The sequence below is a fragment of the Python bivittatus genome, unplaced genomic scaffold (assembly GCF_059951505.1).
Source record: "Python bivittatus isolate LINGU-HERP-01145 unplaced genomic scaffold, Pbiv_v1 ctg000330_np1212, whole genome shotgun sequence".
Classification (NCBI taxonomy): domain Eukaryota; kingdom Metazoa; phylum Chordata; class Lepidosauria; order Squamata; family Pythonidae; genus Python; species Python bivittatus.
Window position 1 is genome coordinate 6,336,439 of NW_028277058.1, and position 25,987 is coordinate 6,362,425.

At 38.1% G+C, this 25,987-nt stretch overlaps 1 protein-coding gene across 2 annotated transcripts; it reads left to right on the top strand.

Annotated features, from left to right (window-relative positions):
- The first annotated feature begins 1,193 nt into the window (after positions 1-1,193).
- ZNF800 (zinc finger protein 800) lies at positions 1,194-19,479 on the top strand. 2 transcript variants are annotated; one of them, XM_088141668.1, is made up of 5 exons: positions 1,194-1,540; positions 5,218-5,322; positions 8,786-8,881; positions 14,336-14,479; positions 15,081-19,479. In XM_088141668.1, the coding sequence occupies exons 2-5, from the start codon at positions 5,265-5,267 to the stop codon at positions 16,856-16,858; spliced, it is 2,076 nt and encodes a 691-aa protein (XP_087997794.1). In that variant the 5' UTR covers positions 1,194-1,540; positions 5,218-5,264; the 3' UTR covers positions 16,859-19,479. The 2 variants fall into 2 exon arrangements, with proteins under 2 accessions (XP_087997794.1, XP_087997793.1); XM_088141667.1 differs by having other exon boundaries at positions 1,195-1,540; positions 5,215-5,322.
- The last annotated feature ends 6,508 nt before the right edge of the window (positions 19,480-25,987 follow it).

Below are 25,987 nucleotides of genomic sequence, written 5' to 3' on the forward strand. Positions count from 1 at the left end.
GTTTAGGTTATTAGGATGCAGCATGTGGTACTTTAAACATCTGCAATGAGGCAACACTCCTGGCCGTAACCAAACCCTCTGCGAAACAACAGAGTGAGCACATCACTATCTGTGCTAGCGCAGGGCCAATGAAGTCCAACAGCAATAGGACTGGGCAAACCAAAGCATTCTGGAAGTGTCGGCGGGAGTCTGGTAGTCTGGCACAACCAACGTTTTTGGAGCTCCCCGCCTCCAACGCCCAAATCCGGCAATTTTGTTAATCAAGCATGTATGACTACACGTCCTCCGGGCCGTGAAAGCAGAGGTATGACAGCTGCCACTCCCCTTTCCCGGAAAACACGTTGCGCGCACCGCGCGTAGGAACTTTCTGCAGCTTTGTTTTGCTTCTGGAAAGCATTCACGTGTCATTTCAGGTCTCATCCTAGATTCCTGCAACCGCACAACAAACTGGATTGCGGGTCAAATGCTCCACAACACATCTGCACCGCCCCGATCTAAGAGCGAGAGAGCGCCGGACCTCCAGGCATCGGCTCCAACCCTCAGTAGCCCCAGGAGCGGAGTCCTCTATTCACCATTCGCTCCAGCGTAGCACTTTCTAAACTCGAGCTTAGAAGCGACAGCAAAAGCACACGGGGCTGAGTTCTCACGGCGCGGTTAACTCTATTATGGACTGTTTATTCAAGCAACGCCAGAGCTGAGTTCGCACAAGGTAGGCTTGTGGATGGCTCGTGTGGATGCCTAGCCCCGCGAGAGCCACCAGACCGCTCCTCCGGGCTGCGCCGCGCGCTCTGCCCCCTGCTCGCCTCACGCGGCAACTTTCCCACTCCCGCGAACGAATCCGACCCAGGGACCGGCGCCTCCGCCGCACCCCCGCCGCCGCGCCGTGCTCCGCTCGGATTGGCTGAAGCGCACGTGGAAGAGGCAAGTGGAGTGCGCGCGCACTCCCCCCCTTGTTTCTTTTTCTTTTTTTTTTTTTGGCCCCTCAATTTTCGGCTCCTCGCGCAGGAATAAAGTCTGCCCAGCGGCACCTGCGGGGGTTGGCTCTGCGGGGGGTGAGGAGAATGCGAGCCGGGAGGAGGCCCCAGACCCGGGCGGGGGGGTGTGTGTTTGTGTGAGAGCGCGAGCGAGAGAAGCCGGGTGCGGCGCATGCGTGCTGCGCTGCCCCAGGCCTGCCGCGGCCGCAGTCACTTCCTGCCCTTGCGCCCATCCGGCTCCGGGGTCGCGTCGCGCGGCCGCTTGGGCGGGACGGGCGACAGCAACTTTCAGTCGGGACGCCGCGGGAGCGCTTCCCTTTCCCCCTCCTCCTCGGCGGAGGCAGGGTCGGCGCGGCTGCCCGTGAGAGAACTCGCTCGGCGCCCGCTGTCACCTGCCGCCGCCCGGAGAGCCTCGGGCGGCCGGCGCCGTCCTCTCGCTTTCCTCCCGCGCGCACTGCCATCCCGTCCGAGAGCCGCCGCCGCCGCCGGGCGGGGGGCTCCCGGTGGGCCAACCGCCGCCTTCTCCGCCGGCTGCCCTGGCGGCTGCCCGTCTTCCCGGAGCCTCGGTAGGTGTGGTTGCCGCTGGAACTTCTTCAGCCAGACCTCTCGACAGCCACGCCGTCTCGTCTCCCGCAAGGCTGAGGGCTGATACTTTGTGCGCGACTTGTGCGTTTGTGGGGGGAGAGAAAGAGCGAGCGAGCCGGGCTGCTGCTTCGTAGGGCGGTGGGCTGGTTAGGTGACAGGTGGCCCGACGGGACGAGCAGGGGGGTGCCCTGGCCTCTGGGGAGAGAGGGCGGGAGAGGGCGCCGGGTCTGGAGGAAGCGCTTTCCGTGTTGAATGCGGTGTCTGTGTCGCAGGAGGGGAAGGTGTTGGGGCGTTGAGCCGTGATGATGGGGTGGGCTTGGAGGTGGATCCGGTGCTGCTTTCTTCGAGGGACAGCGCTGAGAAGGGGCTCGGAGGGGTTGGGTTGGTGCGCGTTTCCCCGTATCTTTTCTTAAACCTTTCCTTAGGTGGACGCTCAGTCGTGGCAGAATTGGTTCGGGTTCTGGATTTCCGTGTCAGTCCCTAGGGTGAAGTGAGGTGGAAGTGTGAGGATTATGTGCCATCAAGTCGTTTTCGACTCCTAGCGATCACATCGATAGATTTGCTCCAAGACGATCTATCCCTAACCTGTTCTTTCAGGTCTCCCAACGGTGTACTGTACTCCTCGCCACTGTAACGGAGTCTATCTGCTTTGCTGCTGGGTGTCCGCTTCTCTTTCCTTCTGCCCTTCCCAGCATTAGAGTCTTTTCAAGCGCTAAAGATATTCTGCACATGGTCAAGTATACTCTGCTGTCTGTAAAGAGGATAGGGACCTGTCATTCTGCAGACGGAGCTGCTAGGTGGTGTTTTGGTATAGAGAAAATGAAGATAGATAGCAGACTATTAACTAAAGTATTTTTCTTGTGATATTAGTACAGAGAATACACTGTATTGTGAATGATAAGGCTTGAAAAATGTGTGTCATAATTGCACTTATACATGTAAATTGAGATGATAGAGGATTCCTTTGTCAGTGGTTAAGCAAGCAAGTTTCAATCCCTTTAGTTTTATGGTTTATTTAATAAAACAAAGTTGTTTTAAAGCATCAGTCTGTAAACTGTGTTGTTGTTCAGTCGTTAAGTCATGTCCGACTCTTCGTGACCCCATGAACCATATTGCGCCAGGCCTTCCTGTCCTTCACTGCCTCCCTGAGTTTGCTCAGTTTCATGCTCATTGCTTCAGTGATGCTATCTAACCATCTCATCCTCTGCCGTCCTCTTCTCCTTTTGCCTTCAATCTTTCCCAGCATCAGGGTCTTTTCCAAAGAGTCCTCTCTTCGCATTAGGTGACCAAAGTATCTGAGCTTGAGCTTCATTATCAATCCTTCCAATGAGCAATCAGGGTTGATTTCCTTTAAGATTGACTGGTTTGACCTCCTAGCAGTCCAGGGTACTCTTAAGAGTCTTCTCCAGCACCACAATTCAAAGGCATCAATTGTAGATCATGACAAACCAGGAATCTGTTAAACTAAACTCTAATTTATTCCTTGTCCCAGTTATGTAAGAGGAGGATTGTGCACTTGATCTTGCCTTTAATACAGACACTTTTAGTTCAAATTCATGTTAAATAATGCATTTAAAACATGAAATAATATTTTGTGTGGATGAAGCTAATGTCTTTTGTAGATAGACATGGCTCATAAGCTTTAATGTATTATCAATTACATTCAGATGTCAGTTGTATTCCCACACAATAAGCTATGATTTGTTCAGCCATGGTTTACTGAATAGTCCACTGGGGCTTGATTTGCTCAATACCATACCAAACAGACCTTGTTATGAACAATGAGTGAACCACGCCATTACTATTAATACATTTGCTATAATTAAAGTGACTCAAGTCTTACTGCTTAATTTAAAAAATAGACTTTAAAAATATCTGTTTTTATCAAATTTTGATGATGTGTATGAGAAGTTTAGAATGAGCATATAATATCTGAAAATGCTTACATATTGAAAAGTGCACAACCTCAGGATGCAGCAGTGCTAAAGTATGAACTGACTTCATTATTTCTGAAGGAATTCTTGTGGTTTACTGTAATGAAGGAGAATTTGTGAGTGAAATTATAAATTGTTATTTTACTGTGTTTGTATACAGTAAATCTTAGGTCTCACAACAATCTGTGAGTTAGGCTGAAATGAATGTTAGTGACAGATCCAAAGTCACCCAGCAAATTTGTTGGTCAAATTTAGCCATAGATATCCCTAATCCCAATCCAACACTGCAGTCCTTGCACAGCAGTGGCTCTGGATTTAATGTAGCCTAGCTTTCTAGTACAAGGTATATGTAAATTTAAATGTGTGGTGATACAAAGGAAATGAATGACATAGCATTGCTACAATTAATGTCATTTGGAAGATACTATTGGATAATGTATAGAATCTAGGTTTATAAAAGTATTGAGTTAAAAAAACTGCAAGTAAATAAATCTTATCTACATACAGTTGTTTAGGTGTAATTCATATCTGAACTTTTGCTTCTGTCAAAGTTGAATTGAAAATCACAGGGGTGATGGAGGAGTATTGATACGTGCTCACACAGGAAACAGCTTTATGCACTCATTCCAATAAATATTGTTTTGATATTATCATCTGCTGTTCTGTGACTTTGCATTCAGATAAAGTTTGTGTGTGTGTTTTAATCAATTTCATTTCTCACTGAAAACACACATGCTTGCACTGCAAATCAAGGTGGGAAACTTTTTGTAAGGATAATCTATTTAGAAGTACATTATATGAAAGTGATGGATGAGACTGAAGCAAGGCACAGCCAGAACAGATGATACCACCCATTCTTTCTCTTCCTGTTATGCCTTTTCAGTATCTCACTTGAGATAGCAGCTTGTTGGACAATATCAAAACCCTGAATTGATCAATTGCAAAAAGCTTTTAAAATTAGTTTGAGGGACATGAAACTAGGCCAAGGGCCACACATGATCTGGACTGCAGGTTGCCTATTCTTGTTATAACTTATGGAGAGACTTAATCTTTGGAATACAGATATGTGGTATCATGTTTATAATGAATACATGATCTTGAATTTTTCTTCCTCATGATTTAAAATCCTATCTTCTACTGATTTGTTTGATCTCTATATTTCTTGGATGGCAATAATGGTAGCTGTGAGCAGCTATACCAACAGTCTGACCAAGGCCTTTAGGAAATGTAAAGGCTGTTTTAGCATTGTATATTTTCTCAATGCTAGGAAAGGAAAGATAATTTTCCTTTTTCTGTGGCTCTCCATTGCCTTTGAAAATTGTAAGTGGCTCTATCAGTAAGCTAATTCCATCAGTGAGTTAAGTAGGTTTGGAACTAACAGGTAGTTCTGAGATGAAAGGGAGGGGATTATAGACAGGGCATAAACTAGAATGATTTGATTTGAATCAGGAGTGGCATTCTGTGTTGCAAAATTTGGCTCAGAAGCAAATTGATGCAATGATAGGTACTAATATCAACTTCTAATTGTAATAGCTGTGTAAGATATAACTCTTTAAGGGTATCTTCTTGAAGTAATAAGATATGTGCCTGTATCTGCATGCACACAGCTTGGAATTATTTTTGCATGTCTGGAATTATGTTCCATGTTCACTACTGATTTTTCAGATCAGTGGTTTGATAAATATATCATGTAAAACTATTTCAATATTCACTTATTTTAGCAGAAACACACTACTGAATGCAGAAGGAAAGCAAGTTGTTGATGTAGAAAATGCCTCTTAGGGACAAGTGCTGTCAGACTGACCATCACCATGGATGTTGTGAACCAGGTAATAGTATTGCATTAATGCTAAAGCTTTTACTTTTGAAATTTTGCAGATATTCTTCACATATTAAGTTTTATTTCCTGTGAGATAGGGTGAAAACATATTAATGTAATATAAAACTTTTTCCCACTAAAAGGCTGCTATATGCTTATGTGTCTGGGCTTGATAGTAAGCAAAATGTGTAGTTTATGTTTTGAAAATTGCATTCCAATAAGTGTGGAACAATTTTTGTAAATAAATAGTTTGATGTATAAGTATGTAACAATATTTTATGTAGTTCAGTGTAGTAAAGCATAAAGATGATTTTCAGTCTAAAATAACTGTATGCTTATATAATTCAACTTGAGTATTTAGTATTTAATACAACCAAGTATTTAGTATATAATATGCATATATTTTAGAAACAATTTTTCAAATTTTTGTTGAAGCTAAAGAAATGGTATGTATGTATACATATGTATGTATGTGTGTGTGTGTATATACACACAAACACACATTTAATGTTTATTTAATGTTAGGGACTATGCTCCATTCGGTTGGAGAAACCGTGGAATGATTTTTATAAAGACAGCTATTGCATACCTGTTCGTGCTTACTGAAGAAATTATGTCATTGTTTTCAGTGAACTTTCTCCCAAGTAAGTATCTATATACCTGAGGGAAAGGTTCCTGATTTGGTCAGTTTTATTGCTGAACAGGCCGAGCAAGGCTTTATATTCATTTTTAAAAAGGTGCTTTGAAGCATTTGAGGGCACAGATGTAGGACCTTTCTGCACATCTTTTCCCATGTTAACCTACCTTTTTTCTGCAGCTGTCACATGATCATAGGAAAGATGCAGCAGCTTTAAAGGAATGCAGGGAAATGTTATATCCACGTCCTCACATATTCTGAAGTACTTTGAGAATAAAATTTTAAGCATTTCGTAGCCTACTACTGAGTAGACATATACATGATGTACCAAAAGTCAGGCCCTATAGGCCAATCACAATGCATTTTATTAATTTTCTTTTCAGAGAAAATGTTATGTAGGAACGTTCAAAGGTAACGTGTCAAACGAGTAAGGAAGAGTTTAGAACAAAATGGCAACAAATTTGAACATTTAATGTAATTTCTATAATAAATTGTCTATGGGCCCTGGCTATTGATACACCCTGTGTATTGTTGCAAGTACTGATAAATACTTGGATTCATGTAAATTTCATTATATATCCTAAAACAACATTCTAGGAATTATATGTTAATATCAGATTTCATGTATTGCCAACATCAAGGTTGATATTCTGCAAAATAATTATTTTATGTGTGTTTTATAAGCATACGTTTGTCTACTCAGAAGTGTTCCGTTAAATTAAATATGGCTTTAAACTCTTATTTGTTACTTCAAGATGAATGTTGCAGTTGTATATCCATGCACTTGAAAGTAAGCCCTGTTGAATTCAATGGGATTTATTTATGAGTTGATAGTACAAAGATTGGATTGTAATAAAAAATGTATTACTACTACTACTACTACTACTACTAATAATAATAATAATAATATATTAAACTATGCTGCCCAACTCTCAAAACTCTGGGTGGTTTACAAGAATTAAACAAAGAAATTACAATAAAACATAAAAAATAAAGAAAAAAAGATGGCAAGTGCAATGAAGTGAGGGGCCTCACCATCCCTTGCTGAAGGCCTTGGTGAAGAGCCAGGTCTTCACAGCTCTTCTAAACAATAACAGAGTGGGGGGCATCCAGATCTCAGGAACCTCATTTCAGGTACTGCTACAGAGAAGGCAGGCTTCCAGGGTCCTGAGAGATAGCATTGTTTAATCGAACCAAAGCGCACCAACCCTGCAGGATAAAATCAGCTGGCAGATGTTATGGGAGAAAGGTAACCCTCAAGTAACCAGGCCCTATGCCATGTAGCACTTTATAAGTAACAACCAGCACCTTGAATTGTACCTGAAAGCAAATTGGCAACCAGTGCAGCTCACAAAGCAGGGGTATTACATGGGCATACCAAGGCATGCCTGTTATTGTTCACGCCATCGCATTCTGGACCAGCCAACTGAAGCTTCCAGGTGGTCTTCATGGACAGCCCCATGTAGCGAGTATTGCAGTAGTCAAGCCGCAAGGTGACTAGGGCATGAGTGATTGTCTGAAGGACCCCCCAATCTAGGAAAAGGTGCAACTGGCATACCAGATGGAGTTGTGCAAAAGCCTTCCTAGCCACCACTGACACCTGCTCTTCAAGCAGGAGCTGCAAGTCCAGAAAGACCCCCAGATTGTGTACCAACCTTGAAGGGGGAAGTACAACCCCATCCAAGGTCAAAGGTAGAATATCTCCAGATCTGGGTGGTTGAAATACCCGCAGCCATGCAGTTTTGATAGGACTGAATCAGAGACTGTTCCTCCCCATCCAAATCCATACAGCCTCCAGGCCCTGGGATAGAAACTTAGCAGCCTTACTTGGCTGTCCCAGGGATGAAAGACAGTGATGATACTGAACTCCAAATGGCAGATGACCTCACCCAAGGTTTCATGGGGTTGTTGAAAAGTAGGGGAGAGAGAGTAGAACCCTGCAGCACCTCACACAGGTCAGGCAAGGGAGTGATCTCTCCCTCCCCAACACCGACTGGAACCAGCCCTGAAGAAAGGAAGAGAACCACCATAAAATGGTGCCCCCAGTCCCCAACCCCACAGAGCTGGCTCAAAAGGATACTGTCGTCAACAGTATCAAAAGCCCACTGAGAGATCAAGGAGCACAAGGATGGATGCACCAGCTATAAACCTGTTTTGTTTAAATCTACACAGAGTGTAGATTAAGAGGCATTCTGTTCTTTCATATTGGAGAAATATTTTACACAATACAGGTGTAATTTAAAAGTAAAGGAATGAATTTATTTACAGTAAATGAATATGCCGATTATTGTAGATGAATTGATTGTTTTACTAAAACATATGATTGATCAGTGTGGATTTCTTTAAACTGGCAAAAACTCTCTAGCATAGTCCACAGTTGATATAAATGGTTTTCTTGCAAAATAATTTAAATTATTATTGTTGCTGTTGCATTAATTTCAATACTACAAATGACAAAGAGCTAAATACATGTTTCCTTTGATGAATTGTGTGACCTAGAAGTGCAATATGTGCCCATTTGTATACATGTGTGCTTTTTTGGAATTTCTGTTGGAAATATGTTATTTTTTAATTTACTAAATGTACACATTGCCTTTCCTCAAAAACAAAGGCTTAAGGCAACCAAACATATAAAAATAAAATATAGATTAAAAACTGTAATAATTAAAACATGAAGCCCAAATAAAAACTTCTGGAGATGGAGATCAGAAATTAGTTATTACTGGTGGTTTTCAGACTGGAGTATATTGCACCATTTTAATATAACTTCATGTAGTGGCTCAGTATAATTAGCATTTCCAGGTAATCTGCATTGGATATTTTCAATATTTTATAGTACGTGTGTTGGAACCTGGAGATCCACCTTTATTACAGCAACCTTTTCACACATCAAAATCTGGAATCCAGCAAATCATTGAATGTTTTCGGTCAGGTATGTTTCCTGTGTTTCTTTACTTTTAATCTTTTTGGGATATTTTCACAACAAATTCAGTTTATCATGGGAAACCTTTTTGGGGCTGGGGAGATACTTGACTTTTGAGTGGCTTATCTAGAGCCTTAAATCAAAAAATGGACAGTGTCAAGACAAAAAGTTTTTAATTTAATTTAATGTAACTTTTAATATTCATTAAGTCAATTGCTTCCCATTTAATTTAGTTTTATTTCTATAGCAACAAGCATTAACTTTTAGAGAGGCTGAGGGGCCATAGGAAAGACTTTGGAGGTTGCAAGTTATGTATTTTTCCTTAAATTGATTAAAAAAATGTTACTTTTTAACACAGAAAAATTACTGTTGTAACTCTAATTAATATCATTGTTTTCTACTGTTCTACTGCTTGTAGTAATCTCCCAGCTGCTACTTGAACTTCTCAGCACATAATATACTTCATTTAAGATGATTAACTTGACATAAAGATTTATCATATAAGAGTTGGTATACCATGATATTCTTTGACTGTACAAATCTTTATTGAGATTGTATTGTTTCACATTTTGTAAAGAAATTACTATTTACGTATCTGAAAAGTGATGTATAAACTTTTCACATTACATATAGATACAGCAAATTGTAGTGTCATGTTAATTGGACTATTCCATTTAGAAGGTCACTTTAGCTAGTGGCTGTTGCTGTTTTTATAGAATGCTTTATAGGTTTATTATTGTTGTGTGAAATAGGTCAGTTTCTAATTTCTCCAGCCATCAGAAAGATGTCTATTTTCCTTAATATAATATAACTTTACTTTGAATTCTGTCTTGCTTAAAGGGGGTTTTATAAGTCATGGTTAGGTTGTCAGAAAGTTTGGATACATTATATAGGAGTAAGGAAAAATAGCTACAAAATCTTATGACAGAGGATGCAGATTTTTTTTATCTTATACTTTTTATTATAAGCATATATATTAGAAAAATAATACAATTAAGAGACATAACCAAGGAAATAAAGGAAAACATGCATAATGCATAACGTCGGAAAAATCCATATGGTGGTACCATTTTCAAAATGTAATAGTTCCGAGAAATCTTGAAGTAGTCTTTTAGTTAAGATAACACTACCTAAAAAATTATCTGAAACTGCTCATTTAAAAAGGCAATATTTCTTCTTTTATCATTTTGAAATGTGAGGATTTTCAAAAGCAAGTTTTCCACTGCATGTTTGTAGTGTTGCTAGATTTAGTTTTAAATTTATTTTATTTTTTATTTTATTTATTTTCAAATTTGTATGCCGCCCATCTCCCCCAATGGGTGACTCTGGGCGGCTCACAATAATAAAAAAGAAAAAACACAGGACTCTCTAGACATAGACATAATCTATAAATAGTTAAAACGTATATAAAAATGGCCTAAAAATCTCCTATAATTTGGCCCTAAAAAACCTGTAAGATGCTGGGGGGGGGGAGCCAGAGCAGAGCAGAGCCAGGATTTGATCTCTTTCCTGAAGGCCATGAGGGAGGGGGCACACCGCACCTCAGGTGGCAAGATGTTCCATAGGGCGGGCGCTACAGCAGAAAAAGCTCTCTGCCTAGACCCCACCAATCGAAATTCCTTGACGTGTGGGGTCTGCAACCTGCCCCTTCTGCTGGACCGAGTGGGGTGGGCTGAGATGACCGGGGCGAGGCGGTTCTTCAGATAACCTGGTCCCATGCCATGAAGGGCTTTAAAGGTGATGACCAAGACCTTGAATTGGACCCGGAAACAAACTGTAGTTAAAACGGTGATAGAAAATGTAGTTTCTATCACCGTTTTAAATAGTCTAATATATTTCTGTGGTTAAAAAATGTTATAATCAGTTATTTTTTGAATAGTATCAAGATTTATTTTCAGAACTTCTATATAAATAAATAAAGCAGAAGAGAAGTATGCATTATCTCTTCAGTAACCATCAACACCAAACATACTTGGCTTATTGAATGTATTTTAAGATTCTCTTCCCAATTTAATCTTACAAGCTTACCAAAACCCCTAGAAAAACCCAATGCCTATGATTATAAAATATTTGATATTGGCCCCTAGTCATGAATTCCAGCTGTGGCTCTACACAAGTTAATATTCAGTTGTATCAATACATGGTTTCACATGATTCATTTGTTCACTATATGTTGGGTTACAGAAATAACCAGGTGGTCTGAAATTCAGAGCCTGAGTTATCTTAAGCAATGATCCATTATCTTGGCTGATAAAGACTAATCACTTTGAGCATTTTGGATATGTAGCCTTTTGTTCATTTTCACAATAGATTTGTTTTATTTTTATTTTATACAATTTAGAGGCTGCCCAACTCCACATGACTCTACTGGCTTACAACTTTGAAAGCAAGAAACAAAATAAGAGCAAAGATCATACACGTCTGGCAGTGTCATACATAACAATTAAAAAAAAAATCTTACAGAAGCTCATCACCCACCCAGGTGTTCTGTGATTTTCTGAACATCAGGGTAGGACCCCTACAGGTCTCTAGGGAGATGTTGTTCCTGAGGGCAAAAGGGACATACTTCTTAAGTCCCAATAGATGACACTGATTGAAGGGATCTGGAGTACACCCCATTCTGCCCAATATTACAGCCATGAAGAGCTTTATAGATGATAACCAGCATCTTGAATTACCCCTGGAAGCTAACTGGCAGCCCGTGTAGCTTATAGAGCAGTGGTGTCAAATGACTATACCTTGGCCCATTACTGCCCACACCACCACATTCTGGACCAGTTGTAGTTTCTAGGTGGTCTTCAAGGGCAGCTCCATGTAGAGTGCATTGGGCATGAGTGGCCATCTGAAAGGCCATAGCTACTATCTGCTCCTTTAGCAGGATTTGACCCCAAAAGGACTCCCAGATTTCACCCCAGTCTTGAATGGGGAAGTGTTACTCCATTGAAGAGTAGAATTCTTCCTACAAGAATTAATGATACAAGTCAGTGCAAAAGCATGCAATAATTAGAAACTTTGCTGTTAGTGATGCAAATATCTTGATTGACTATATAGGTAGTTTAGAGTGAGTGAAAGTTCCAGATTGCAGCCTTGCTAGTTTTATGTCATTGGTCACCATGCTGTTGAATACCTGCCAGTCTCTGCATAGTCCTTCTCTCAGTTGTGTTGAAGTTAGAAGGTATTACTAAAGGTCTTTGAGGTTTGACAAATGGAAAAGAGACTAGAGCAAGGGACTCATCATCATCATCAAATCTTTATTATGTTCAACGATCAGCATAAAGGGACTCATATATTCCTTGATCTAGTTCAATATCCCAAATTAACATCCTAAGAAGAGTTGCTGTTCTGAATTTGTACTAACTGATATTGTGTTAAAGGGTTCAAACAGAATTTTCAATATGTCCATCTGAGTGAAACATGCTGCCTATTATACTTTGTGCAATTAAAAATTAGAAATAGGTTGTTTCAAAGATGTGGCAAGTAAAGATCTTTTTCAAGGAGGATGCTTGATGAATATTACTGCTTTGATGTAAATGCTAATGGTTTCCAAAATAGATAAATCATAATACTATACTGATCAAGTAAAACATGCAAAAAGGGAGAGTTTTGAAACATTTTAATTTAAAATGTAATTTTCAAAAGGGAGAAGCTCATGTTATGAGTTAAAATCATATCTGAAGCCAAACTACATTTTACAGTAAATGTGGTTTTAAAACATTATGGTTTAAACTAGCTATTCATTTTGAAGAAAGAACGATTGTGACACATCAGGCCAGAGTGCCAGTTTCTTGCTGAAAATTATTCCCTAGATACCACTTCGATTATTGAAGTAAGAGAAAGAAAAGTAATAGTATTCTGAAAATGAGTTCTGGGTCTTATTTTAAAATTGTCCTGGGGTACTTGTCTCTTTTGGCCTATCACTCAAAATATTTTTCCAATTTATAATCTTTGTTTTTTATCTACATAATCTCTTATCTATATAATTGTTGATTTGGAGTAGGCTGCTCAGTCATTTTGGAGGTGCTTCAAGCTTGAAACATTTCCAAGATGATAGAAGCAGCTCGTTTTACGCTTAAATTTGCTCTTGTATATTCGGAACAGGGCATTTTGAACTCAAGGCAGCTGTTTTGCAATCAAGGTGCTTTGAACTTGAAGCATTTTGTTAGCTCTCAAAGGCATGCAACTTAGGGTGTTTTGTTATGTCATATGAGGCACAGGTGACCTAAGTGCCTATGCCCTGTTCCGGCTGGTGTTCCTACTATGACTGTAATTTGATTGAGATAACCTTGTTTTCAGTGACTGCTCTGTAATAATCTCTTAGTTGCATAGCTGCAATGTACTTTATGGGCTTATCCTTCAATTTGTCGGGAACCTGCATTTGATGCAGATGGCTAAATGAAACCATGAAGCACCCAAATTATAGAAAACTCTCCCCAAAATAGTTCAACCATCTCCCAAGTTGTCTTCTTTCAGAAAACAATATGTCTTATATTGAAGAGTTAACTGTTCATCCAGGAGTTATAGTATAACCAACACTCTAAGATCAGACTGCTTTTAATGCTTTCATATTACTATTTAAGACTTGTAGCTTTTATTTTTATTGTCAATAGTAATAATAATAATTCTTAAAAAACTGTGTTCCTTTAAATGATTCTAGACTACCATGAAAGATTAGTTGTGGCTCTTTAAATGACATAAGGTTTTTAAAAACATATAAAATAGTAAAACTAGTAAAACAACAAGTGGCAGGCCTCTCAGTGTTAGACAGTAGTGATGTATTCCATACATTTCATGGTGGCATCACAGTATATAACTTTATACGCTACCCACAGTCACAGCTGTGAGAGGGGCAACCATGTAAAGGAAGGAAGGAAGGAAGGAAGGAAGGAAGGAAGGAAGGAAGGAAGGAAGGAAGGAAGGAAGGAAGGAAGGAAGGAAGGAAGGAAGGAAGGAAGGAAGGGTGGGTGGGTGGGTGGGTGGGTGGGTGGGTGGGTGGGTGGGTGGGTGGGTGGGTGGGTTGGTGGGTGGGTGGATGGATGGATAGATAGATAGATAGATAGATAGATAGATAGATAGATAGATAGATAGATAGATAGATAGATAGATAGAATATAACTGTCAGAATATATTTCTAGCCTAAACTGGCATGAAGAAGAAAAACTACATTCTTGAAATTCATAGATAGGAGCATGCATCTGGCACTTACATAATGCCTGGTAAACTTGTAACATGCAAATCAGATATTTTATAAGCACATTGTTAAAGTGACCTGACTCTTTTCAGGTAAAGTGGCCGTTTCACATGGAGGAAAAATCACCATACAGTCCATTTGAATCCTATTGTTTTTGGTGGATAGATAAGGCAATTTGTTTTTATTCTTTGGCTGACATCAGTTAAAGCATTTGTCCATGTGAATAATATCCTGAATATGCTGTGCTGGTAATTTTTTTTAATGATTTGTTTTAGGAACTAAACAACTTAAGCATATTTTGCTAAAAGACGTGGATACAATTTTTGAATGCAAATTCTGCCGCAGTCTCTTCAGAGGACTACCAAATTTAATAACTCATAAAAAATACTATTGTCCACCAAGTCTTCGAATGGATGACAGTAAGTTTCTCTTCTCCTCTAAATTTTCTTTCTCAGATTTTAAAGTTATAGTGGTACAAAGTTTTTAAGGATAGTGATTGTAAAAATGTAGCTTTTTTTCAACACAGCATACTTACTCTTAAAAGAAATAGAATTTCTTGTATCTGTATTGGTAAGAATAGACCAATTACTTAAAGGAGCTTAAAATCTAAAGGGGTATGGAAAGGTAATGTTAAAAATATGAGTAAATAAGTTGACAGGTACTTCACTTTAATTATATTTATCTTTAAAAAAAAACTTTGACTGCATTCCATATATAAGTATTCTGTGAGACTAGTGAGGGGATTTTGAGCTATTCATTTCCCTTTCCTTTTCTGTGAGAAGAAGGGTGGTTAGTGAACTCTGTTCCAGTACAGAAGAGGCTGAATGTTAGTTGATTTGACTGTCAGTAGAAGAGGGCTCAGGGAGCTGTTTTCCCCTCTTGTAATGTTGTCTTAAAGTATATAGTCCTGGTAGTCTTCTACATAATATTGTTACCAGTGAAGGGTATTTACTGTTATATTATTTTTTAAAAAACAGTTTTTAGTGATAGTTGTAAAATTGTCTGTGTTTTACATTTTAGACTCTCCTGATATAAATGATAAACAGAGTCAAGCCATAACTGATCTCCTAGAAGCTATGTATCCAAGAGTGAACAAACAAGACTATATAATACGTTTGGAACCTATAGAAACAAACCAGAATGCTGTGTTTCAGTATGTTTCAAAGGCAGATAGCTCAGTGGAGAACACTGAGACAAACGCTGTTCCTGACCAAGCTTCTGTAGAAACACCAGAACAGACAACAGAACCTCCTAAAGCAGTGTCAGCTGCTTCAGAAACAAAAACCGAAGAGACTCCTCCTTCAGTTGTTAACAAGATAATATCAACTCCAGAAGAACCTGCCCCATTCTCAAAACCTGAATTAGAATGTGATAATAATTCTGATTCTGTTCATCAATTAATTTGTTGTCTGTGTAAAAAAGAATTTCATTCCAGACGCAGTGTACGCCGTCATATTAGGAAAGTGCATAAAAAAAAGATGGAAGAACTGAAGAAATTTATTCAAATTAAAAAACGGCCAAATCAGACATGTGGAAGGGGTCGCAATAAGAATGTTCTGGTAACATTGGGTAAAAGCTGTCCTTTGTGTATTAAATCATTTGCTACAAAAGCCAATGTAAGAAGGCATTTTGATGAAGTTCATAGAGGACTGAGAAGGGATTCTATAACTCCTGATATAGCTACAAAACCTGGACAGCCTTTGTCCTTGGATAAAACTTCTGCAAAGACTTCTAAAACACAAAAACAAAAGCCTTCAAAAGCTGAGTACAATTTAACTGCTTGCAAATGCCTCTTGTGTAAGAGGAAATATAGTTCCCAGGTAATGCTTAAAAGGCATATGCAAATTGTTCACAAAATAACTCTTTCTACTAAGAATCCTAAAAGAGAGAGAAAGCCTAATAATACTGTTAATACAGAAGTGAAAGTGAAAATTGAACCAACAGAATCTGCAGAATCTGTGCCTTCCATCTTCAGTTCTTTGCAGAATGAAGTAAAGGGAATAAATAATTCAAATGAAAGAAAAAACACATCATCCACTGAGAGAAAGAATGCAGTGTCCAGTGAAAAAAAGAAAGCACCATCCACTGAACGAAAAGGCATATCATCCACTGGAAAGAAGACTGTACCTTCAGCTAAAAGAAATAAAGTTAAACAGAGCTCTCAGAACTCTAAGTCAAATAATCAGTCTCTTGCAGGTGGTCTCAAAAAGCCCAGGAAGCCAAGACTTTCAGTTGGCTTTGATTTTAAAAAGCTTTACTGTAAACTCTGTAAACGCCAATTTACTTCTAAACAAAACTTAACAAAACACATTGAATTGCACACAGATGGAAATAATATATATGTTAAATTCTATAGGTGTCCCCTCTGCACTTACGAAACACGCCGAAAGCGTGATGTGATAAGACACATAACTGTAGTACATAAAAAGTCTTCACGTTACCTTGGTAAGATAACTGCAAGTTTAGAAATCCGAGCAATAAAAAAACCTATTGACTGTGTTCTAAATAAGGTGGCGAAAAGAGGCCCTCAGAGGGATGAAGGTAAACAGAATGGTTCAAAACAGGACATTACCTCTAACTCACCGAATAAAAAATATGAAGGAACTGATGTTGGCATTGAAGTGAAAGTCACAAAAAACTTTTCTCTGCACAGATGCAATAAATGTGGAAAAGCATTTGCCAAAAAGACTTTCCTAGAACATCACAAGAAGACTCATAAGGCAAATGCGTCACATTCACCTGAAGAAGACAACAAAACCAAAGGCCGAAGTACAAGATCTAAAGCTCTTGTCTGTTGAGGAATACTAGTGCCTTCTTAAATGTTTGCCTAAATTTTCCATTCGTACCTAGAGCGCAATCACAATTTTTTTTATAGATCTAATGCTGCAGAAGGTAAAAGAATATTGCATTTATTAAAAACAAAGAGTTTGATTTAAGATTTTTTTTAGGAAATGAACCTAAAACAGTTTGGGTTGTACACACTTGGTTCTTCAAAATTTAATATTATATATCAGTATTTGCATAATATTTAGTTATGGTTTCATAGTTCCAAATGATTTTTAAAATTAACTTTGCACTTCACTGATACTGACCAGGTGCAGAAAGCATATATGAGCTGAAGATGATCTATGGGTGTGATGTTGCCTAAGTATGGTTGGTTTGATCTATTAGGAAACATTTTTGGCATAGAATTTTTTAAAAAATGTTAATATACTTGTGAATATTTTAAAATAATGGTATATAACTCTTAAACTCTAGAGTTAATACTTTTGTATTTAAAACACCATTTCTTTGTTACTAGGTGAAGATAGTCACTCAAAAAATCTTGTTTTATTTGAGGAATATTTTGGTACTTGGTTATTTGTATCTGGAATTTTAACTTTTTTTTTTTTTTTTTTACAGAATCAATTTGGACTGGGTAGGGGATCAGATAGCTTATTTTATTTTATGTGATGAGAATGTAGAACACTTCCAAATTAACTTGCTTTAATTGAAAAATCTTGGGCAGCCAGCAGTTAAGGAGAGAATAGTGTTTTTAAATTCCTATGTCAGACAAAAGTTATTTCGTTTCTAAGACAAATGCGAGTATATCTAAGTAAACAGATGCAAAGGCCCCATTACCTGAAGGTAGCTTCATAAAATTAAATTACTTGTGGATTCTGGTATTAATGTTAAAAGATTATGTAAGACAAGCTTCCGGGTATTTGAAAGCTATTCTCAGGTTGGTTGAAAGTTTTCTGGGCAGGTTGGTTAGTTTTTGTTTTGTTTGTTTGTTTTTAAAAACCACATAATAAAGAGATGGGTCTCTGAATCAGTGATGATCTAAACTCTTGACCCTGTAGCTTCCTTTTCCCCATACCTAGAGCCAGTGAGGGAAATGATGCAAAAAGAAATCAGAATTTTTAGTAATAGCGTCCCTTCCCAGATGGAAGTTTCTACTGGATCAAAGAGTTATGGATACCAATTGAATGCATCCTATTATTACCCAAATAAGCAATCAGCTTATCAGAGAAAGTCTGACTTCTGTGTGGTAAGCTTATATGCTGCCTACTAACAAACAAAAAACGTTTAAAATTGATTAAAGGTTATAGTATATATGTATTTCTCCTTAGCTCAAATGATGTGGTAAGATTTGGAATTAGAACCACTAAATCTTGAATAGTTCTATGAGAATAAATAAGCTATTTTCTTATTAAATGTATTGACTGTTAAACAGTGTAACATCTTGTCCAACATTTTCAACAACAATTAACTGCATTAAAAATAACACTTAGAACTGAAAACCAGTTGTTTTACTTAATGCAATTCTGGAGTTCTAATAATGAAATGAACATTTTAAAAGGAAAGTTTGTAAACATGTTTAAATGAAATTCTCACCTAGAACATGTGTTTCATAGGTGTGGTCCCTTAATTCTGATTTTACTGAAAAGATTTTATGTTCATTGTGATATACTACTAAGCAAATGCTTTGTGATGTACTTAAAATATTTTTTTATATATAAATGAATGTATATGAGCAGTTTTCTTAGTATAATTTGAATGAATTGTAATCTAGCATTTAATTTCAATTCATGGTTTAGTAATTTTGGGTAGTATTAAATTTGAACTGTACTGAACTTGCTACAAAAATCTATAGTGATTTTGCATGATTAGCATATTTGACAGTTTTTCATATGGAAGTTTACAAGCTACCCACATTCCCCTATTTTAATTGTTCTTTTTAAAAAATAAATAAATAAATAAAATTATACACAAGCACTTTAATAGCCGCATTTTAAATTTGTTTTAGTGATTACTTCTAAAGACATTACACTAATATTCCTGTGAAGATAGCAGTTATTTTTTGTAGTATGTTCATATTCAACAATTTGTTTTGTAGTACCTTAATTATTGCCTAAGAAAAATAGTGCAAGGAATTTTTGTTTTGCCCACAAAATGTTGAATGACCACTGTAGGTAGCACTTGACTTTTTTTGTAAAGTTTATAAGAGGCCTGCTCATTCTTGTCTATTTTATAATCAATTCTATAGCAAAACAGTAGTACACCTTCCATTATGAATTTTTTGGCAGGTTTGTGCAACTTTTTTTAAAATTTAGAAAATGTTTAGTGATTTGTGTCAAATTGCCAGATACTGAACATCAGAAGAAATGCCATTTATAAAATATTGGTTGACTCCCTTGCTAAGGGAATGCCTTGTGTCCATATAAACTTTTTGTATAAAATATATCTAAAAATGTTGATCATAAATAAAGAAAATATTCTTTTATGAATAGATATAAGTTTGGCCTTTTAGTGCTTTGCACTAAAAAACTGTGAATGGAAAATGGACTGTAACTGTTGCTGGAAATGTTCTATGTTGAATGTACATGCTTGGATAAATGTACTTTATTTGAATAAACTGGAAGTTGTTTCAGGTAAATATACTTGGATCCTCTTTATCAAATGCATGGCTGAGAATAATGTGATTGGTAAGGACCATCTATTTTTACGTTGTAAAGGTTTATATTTGTATACCTTACTGTGGAAAACTTGTAAGAACAGTACGCTACACCAGCAATTATGCAGATGGACCTCAGCTCAGGGAGGGGGGATTTCTTTTCCTCTTCTAAGGTCCATCGAGTTGAGAGCTGGAGGGGGAAATCAACTGCAACATTGCTTTCATTGTGTTAGAAAGGCAACATTCACTACAACCAGCAATGGGAGAAGGTTGGTGATTCATTACAAATCAAAGCTAAAGAAAAAAAAAACCTAAGATCCAATTATTTAGTCACTAACATGGCAATAATCAGCTTGTTCATTGACATACTAAAATTGTGCTGTATTTACCCACATAGAGTTCAATTATTAGGAAGAAGACTGGGATCATATATGATGTATTAAAGGTTCCATGAAGGTTAATACATTTTAAAAATGTTGATTTGATGTGTGCTTATTAAAAAAGTGTTTTTAAAAGGGAGTTTTTGTATATATGAATTATTAAAATAGGTCTTAGCAATAATAATAATGCATTAAATTATGTTGCCCAACTCCCAGTGACCCTGGGTGGTTTGCAAATTGTTTAAAACATTAAAAACAAAAACAAGAAACAAACAAAAAAGGTAAAAGTGGGAGGATGACAAAACCAGGTGGGAACAAATGAAAATGACCTAGGCTTCCCATGCTTGAGTCACTCTTGCCAAAGGCCTGGGCAAAGAAAATAAAAAAGACCCCAGTCTTCAGGACCCTTCAAAGTATCAGCAGGTTGGGGGCTGCTCAGATCTCAGGGGTAACTTCATTCCAGAGGGCAGGTGCTGCGATGGAGAAGATGTGCTTCTGTAGCCCTGATAGATGGCATTGCTTAATTGAAGGAATCTGGAACACGCCAGCCTGCAGATTGAATCAGTTGGGCAGATACTGTAGGAGATAAGTACCTTGATTTATACCCAGACACCCAGAAGTGAACTGGCAACCAGGGCAGTTCACAAAGCAAAGTTGTTACATGGACATACTGAGGCATGCCCTTTACTGCCCACGCTGTTGCATTCTGGTCCAGTTGAAGCTTCCAGGTGGTCTTCAAGATTGGCTCCCTGTAGAGTTGTAATGCTGACTATCCTAACTTACATGCATACCAAGTAGCCCTGCTGAGTCTATTCATCTAAATTGACTGCTCAGTACCTACCAAGTCAGATGGATCTAAATTTGAAACCAAATGACCGGAATGCCACCGGAAGTCTACATATTGTGCCAGACATTAATAGCCATTGTTTTCTACTAGGCTGTTGGAAAATCCAAACCTGCTATGATACTGCAACAATTAAATAGGAATCAATGTAATCAAACTAAAGTTTAGTATCAAGGGAAAAGGAATCAAGGGAATTAGTGAGGCGGCTCTCTTTTAACATCCTTTTATTCTATTTTGATTTTTATATTTTTAATGTATTTATTGATTGTTTTTAGCTTTGTTTTATGCCACCCAGAGTCACCTGTGGTGAGATGGGTGGCTATATAAATTGGCATAATAATAATAATAATAATAATAATAATAATAGGTTTCAAGTCAACTTTATTCCTAATAACTATTTAAATATTTGCATGTAAGTTTCTTTTAGAGACAAAAATGGAAGTGATTTGCTATTACTAAATTTCAGTTTGTGCTTTATTTTGACTTCCCAGTTTAATCTACAGCTTTGGTATTTCCTGGTGGTCTCCCATCCAAGTCCTTCCTTGATCTGCTTAGCCTTTTTTTCAAGATCTAGACTGTGCTACCAGCTCTGACAAGCTTATCAGTTTTCACTTTTATTATGGGGAATTCTGGGAGTTGAAGTCCACACATTTTAAAATTGGAGGTTGAGAAACACTGGCTTAGAAGGCCTTAAGACTACAGTTAACGTGTGTAGGAGTGCATTAGAATTTTATCTACACTTCAACAGCAGTAGGTCTGAATCTGAAATGTTACAAACCCAAGAACTAAGCACACTATCAATATGAACTACTTCAGAATGAAGTTTATTAAAATTGAAAAATCTTCCATTTCTTAAAACTTATGGTAATTAGGCTTCAGCCTGAAAATACCTACCCTGGACATAGCAAGGATTTTGATTGATTGACATGTGCCATCTAGCTGGTGTTAACGTTTACTGACAGCATAGATAGAGTTTATGCAAGAGGATCTGTTCCCAATCCTGGTCCTTCAGGTCTTCCAATTGTGCATCCATTGCTGCTGTAACTATCCACCTTGCCACTGACCACCCTCTTTCCTCCCAGGCTTATAAACTTCCCCAGAGATTGAGGTCTTCACATAATATGTCTGAAGTAGGATATTTTGAGCCTGGTCATTTGTGCCTCAAGTGAGAACTCTGGGTTGATTTATTTGATGACCTGTTTGCTGGCTATCCATGGTATCATCAGGAATTTTCTTCAATACTGAAGTTCAAAAGCATCAATATTCCTGTCCCTTCAAAGTTCAACTTTGACTTCCTTAGAACATCACAGAGAAAGCCATCACCTGCATGATTCTGTTCTTTGTAGGTATAGATGCATCCCAGCATTTGACTATCTTTTCCAAGGCCCCCATTACTACCCTACCAAATGCTACTCTGAAGCATATTTCTTGACTGTTGATTGCTTTACTGTTTAAGCCAATTTACTGTTGATAGTTGATCCTAAAAAGTAGAAGTTATTCATCACTTCAATATCTTCACTGTCAGTTCTAGGGTTGGTTGCTGTATCTGTTGACATTAGCTTAGTCTTCTTTATATTAAATCTTACTCTCATTTTTTCCACTGTGCTCCTTAGCTTTATTTGTAGACCTTGCAGATCATTTGCATTTTCAGCTATCAGTAGAATCATCAGCATAGTGCAGATTATTGATGTTTCTTCCTCCAATTTTAAAACCACATTCATTTTCTTCCAATCAAACTTTCCTGAGTTTATATTCTGCACATATGTTGAATAAATAAGAGGAGAGTATACAGCCTTGTCACAATACATACAAAAAAGCCAAAGAATTACTGGAGGACAAAGTAACCTACATCCCAGTAACAACCAACCAAATACAGAAACTAGACAACCTAGACAACAAGAGAACGCTTAACCTCCTAAAAAAGAAAGGTCAGATCACAAATGAAGACTAATGGCGGATGAAAGGCAGTGGATCCATTCCCCCTCCCTTCTTTGGATGCCAAAAAATACCGAAGCCTGACATACCTCTTCATCCAATTGCATTGTTACTAGGGACCCCAACATACAATGTAGTGAAAGAACTCACAAAAATGCTTGGACATCTGCAGAGGGGAGCAAATATTCTATCAACTCCCCACTACAGTGGCTCCAGAAAATCAAAGACTTAAAAATAGATGAAGACAAAATTATGGTTTCATTTGATGTCACAGCACTCTTTATATCCATAGACCCAGAACAAGCAAAATAATCCATGGCAACTGTACTACACAACACACCCAACCTAACCAAATAAACTAACATCAAAATACCCAGAATCATAGACCTCATCAACCTCTGCCTCACTACCTACTTTCAGTTTAATGGACAAATATATCAACAAATCAGAGGAACACCCATTGCCACTCTCAGGACTCATAGCAGAGATTGTAATGCAGTGTCTAGAAATGATAGCACTCCCATGCATACAACCAAAAGTATGCATATGGTATGTAGAAGACACCATCATCATAAAAGAGGAACAACTAGAGAAGACACATGAAACAATCAACAACATCTTCAAAGGAATAAAATTTGCAAGGGAAGAAGAAAACAACAACACACTATCCTTCCTGGATATCCTCATCAGCAGAGGAAATGATGGCAGATTAGAAACACAAGTGTATTGAGAACCCACACTAACCAAGTGCTCCATTACCAAAGTAACAACCCAACCTCCCACAAGAGAAGCTGTGTAAGAACATTATTCAGATGAGCACAAACACATTGCAGCAACTCAGAACACTAGAAAAAGAAAACAGATTGCCTATGCAACATCTTCCAACAAAAGGGATACCCACACAACTTTGTCAAAAAGTGCCTGACCACTCAACCCAGTAGCCCAAGAAGAAAAAACAGGAGTCATCTATCACACACAGTGTAAGGACTGTAACAACCACTATGTAGGACAGACAGAAGACTAGCAGAGCACATCCATGAATACCAACTAGCAGTCAGATGACAGGATGAAAACTCCTTAATCTCACAACACATGGAGACACTCAACCATAATTTCAGCTAGGAAACTGAGCATCCTAGACCAAGCTAAATCCAAAACGCTAGGGAATTCCAGGAAGCTTGGCACTCAGACACATCAGCCATCAATAGACACATAGAGATAAACCATATTTACACACCATTCAAAAGAGACAAGAAAAAAAGCTAAGAAGGAACAAAAAGACCAGAATACATCCTATCCAGCAGCCAACACCCATATAAGCAGGGATTAACACGAGACAAACAAGCAGAAAACAATACCCTAATCAAGGAACTACCAAGGAGAAAACCACACCCCACCAACACTGGCAGGGCAAGCTACTATATATAAACAGAGAGCAAACCCCACACTCATTAGCAGTGATGATGTTACCTAGTCGGATAATGAAATGTCTGCAAGCAAACAACCAAGCTCAGAGAGCACCAAGGACTCTACAGTTCAACCCTCAGCTTCCTATATTCTCTTCTATTGGAACCTTGTCTCACTTTGCCAACCTGGAGCCAGTTTGTTTCACCCTGTTCCATTGGTACTGTGGCTTCCTGATCTGTGTATAGGTTTCACATGAGCACAATGAGATGCTCTAGAATTCTCATTCTTCTAAGCACATTCCACCTCTTTACATGATCAACATAATCAAAGGTATTTCTATAATCATATCTAAGTAGTTTTCTTGGTAAAATACAGGCATGGTTTGTTATTGCCTTCTTCTCCGCAGTATGAAATGATGCCTTTGCCATTATAATTAGTGATCTTCTTTGTCCAGTATCTTCCTATATTGCTGTGGACCAATCTAGGTACCTGCTTGCTTCAGCTAGGCAGCTGGGATGACCTTAACATCTTGGGTGACTCTGCTGTGATTATACACTCATGGCATACAGTGCTGGCATTCCTTCCAGCAACAGCCAGAAGTTTGAGATAATACAGTGTAGTAATTTCTGTAATACAGAATCAACATAGAATTAACAACATAACTCTTCACTAAGTAAAACATCAACACTATATATGAGTTTTCACAACATGGTAGATTAAATATGGTTGACTTATTTGGTGGCTTAGCATGTGGTTAATGTGTGGTTCTTAATGTTATGTACATCTGAATTACTGGGCTAATCTGGATAGTTCAGTAAAAAATTTGGATCACATTTGGAATTTTGATAACATGTTGTAGGCACTCCCATAAAATTGTTGCCATGGTTGGCATGGATAATGCATCCATCCACCATTAGACTTGGTTCTTCCCTCACATGTTGGACTCAGCTATCGAGTGAACCTATCTTGGTGCTGTGGTCATATGTTTTTTGAGTCATCCAAGGCACAATGTGCTGTTTTTAATTTATCTTTGTTTATTGTTGGTTAGCTTTAATTGATTATTAGCTGCCCAGAATCTTGTGTTAAGTGGGCAGCTATTTGCATTTAAATAATAAAAATAAGTACAATTTATTTTCTCAAAATGCATCTGAGCCTGGATAGGGCCCAAAGAGACTGCTGAGGATACAGGTAATACTTGAGACTGATGGTTTTCTTTGCAGGATGCTGATTTGCTATATTTTGTTTAGATACAAAAAATTAGGTAGAATAAGGAGTCTGGGTATCAAGGATAAATTAAGAACATTATCACCTGCAGGTGCCACATTGGTGATTGAGGGGTCAGCATGAGTGAATATATCCTGGTTTCTTAATGTTGACCTATGCTTCCTCTAAGAAGTCATACATACATACATACATACATACATACATACATACATACATACATGTGAATGATATTTATATAGCCACCCATCTCATGGATTTGTGATTCTGGGTGGCATACAATAAAATGCAATTATAAAAAACTAACAATTAAAAATTCAGCAATCAGTGATCATAAGGACTCAAGAAAAGGCCAACCCTAAATGATGGGAGACCTCTAAATTGTGAAATTAAAGGCATATCTAACCCAGCAGTATATCACAGAGTGGTCAGCCAGATGCGTTGGGTAAGACCACAAGCAGGACGTGACAATAAGAGTCCTTCTTTGCACTTGCTCCCTAGCAACTGATAATGACTATGCATCACTATATATGACATAATTTCCTTAAAAAGCCCATAGCTGCTTCCAACAGAATATTTGGGGAAAAAATGAAAAAATATATAATAAAATGTATCAGAATCAGTAAAAATTAAATATCTTTGCTGCAGATAGTACAACTCTGGGGAGTTGAGCAACAGCAGAGACAGAAGATGAGTATGGCAG

What these genes read in the sequence shown, in the direction of transcription:
- ZNF800 (XM_088141668.1), top strand. Translation starts at nt 5,265, where the DNA reads ATGCCTCTTAGGGACAAGTGCTGTCAGACTGACCATCACCATGGATGT. An exon ending in CATTGAATGTTTTCGGTCAG is followed by an intron (nt 8,882 to 14,335) that starts GTATGTTTCCTG and finishes GATTTGTTTTAG; the next exon opens with GAACTAAACAACTTAAGCAT. An exon ending in AAGTCTTCGAATGGATGACA is followed by an intron (nt 14,480 to 15,080) that starts GTAAGTTTCTCT and finishes TTTACATTTTAG; the next exon opens with ACTCTCCTGATATAAATGAT.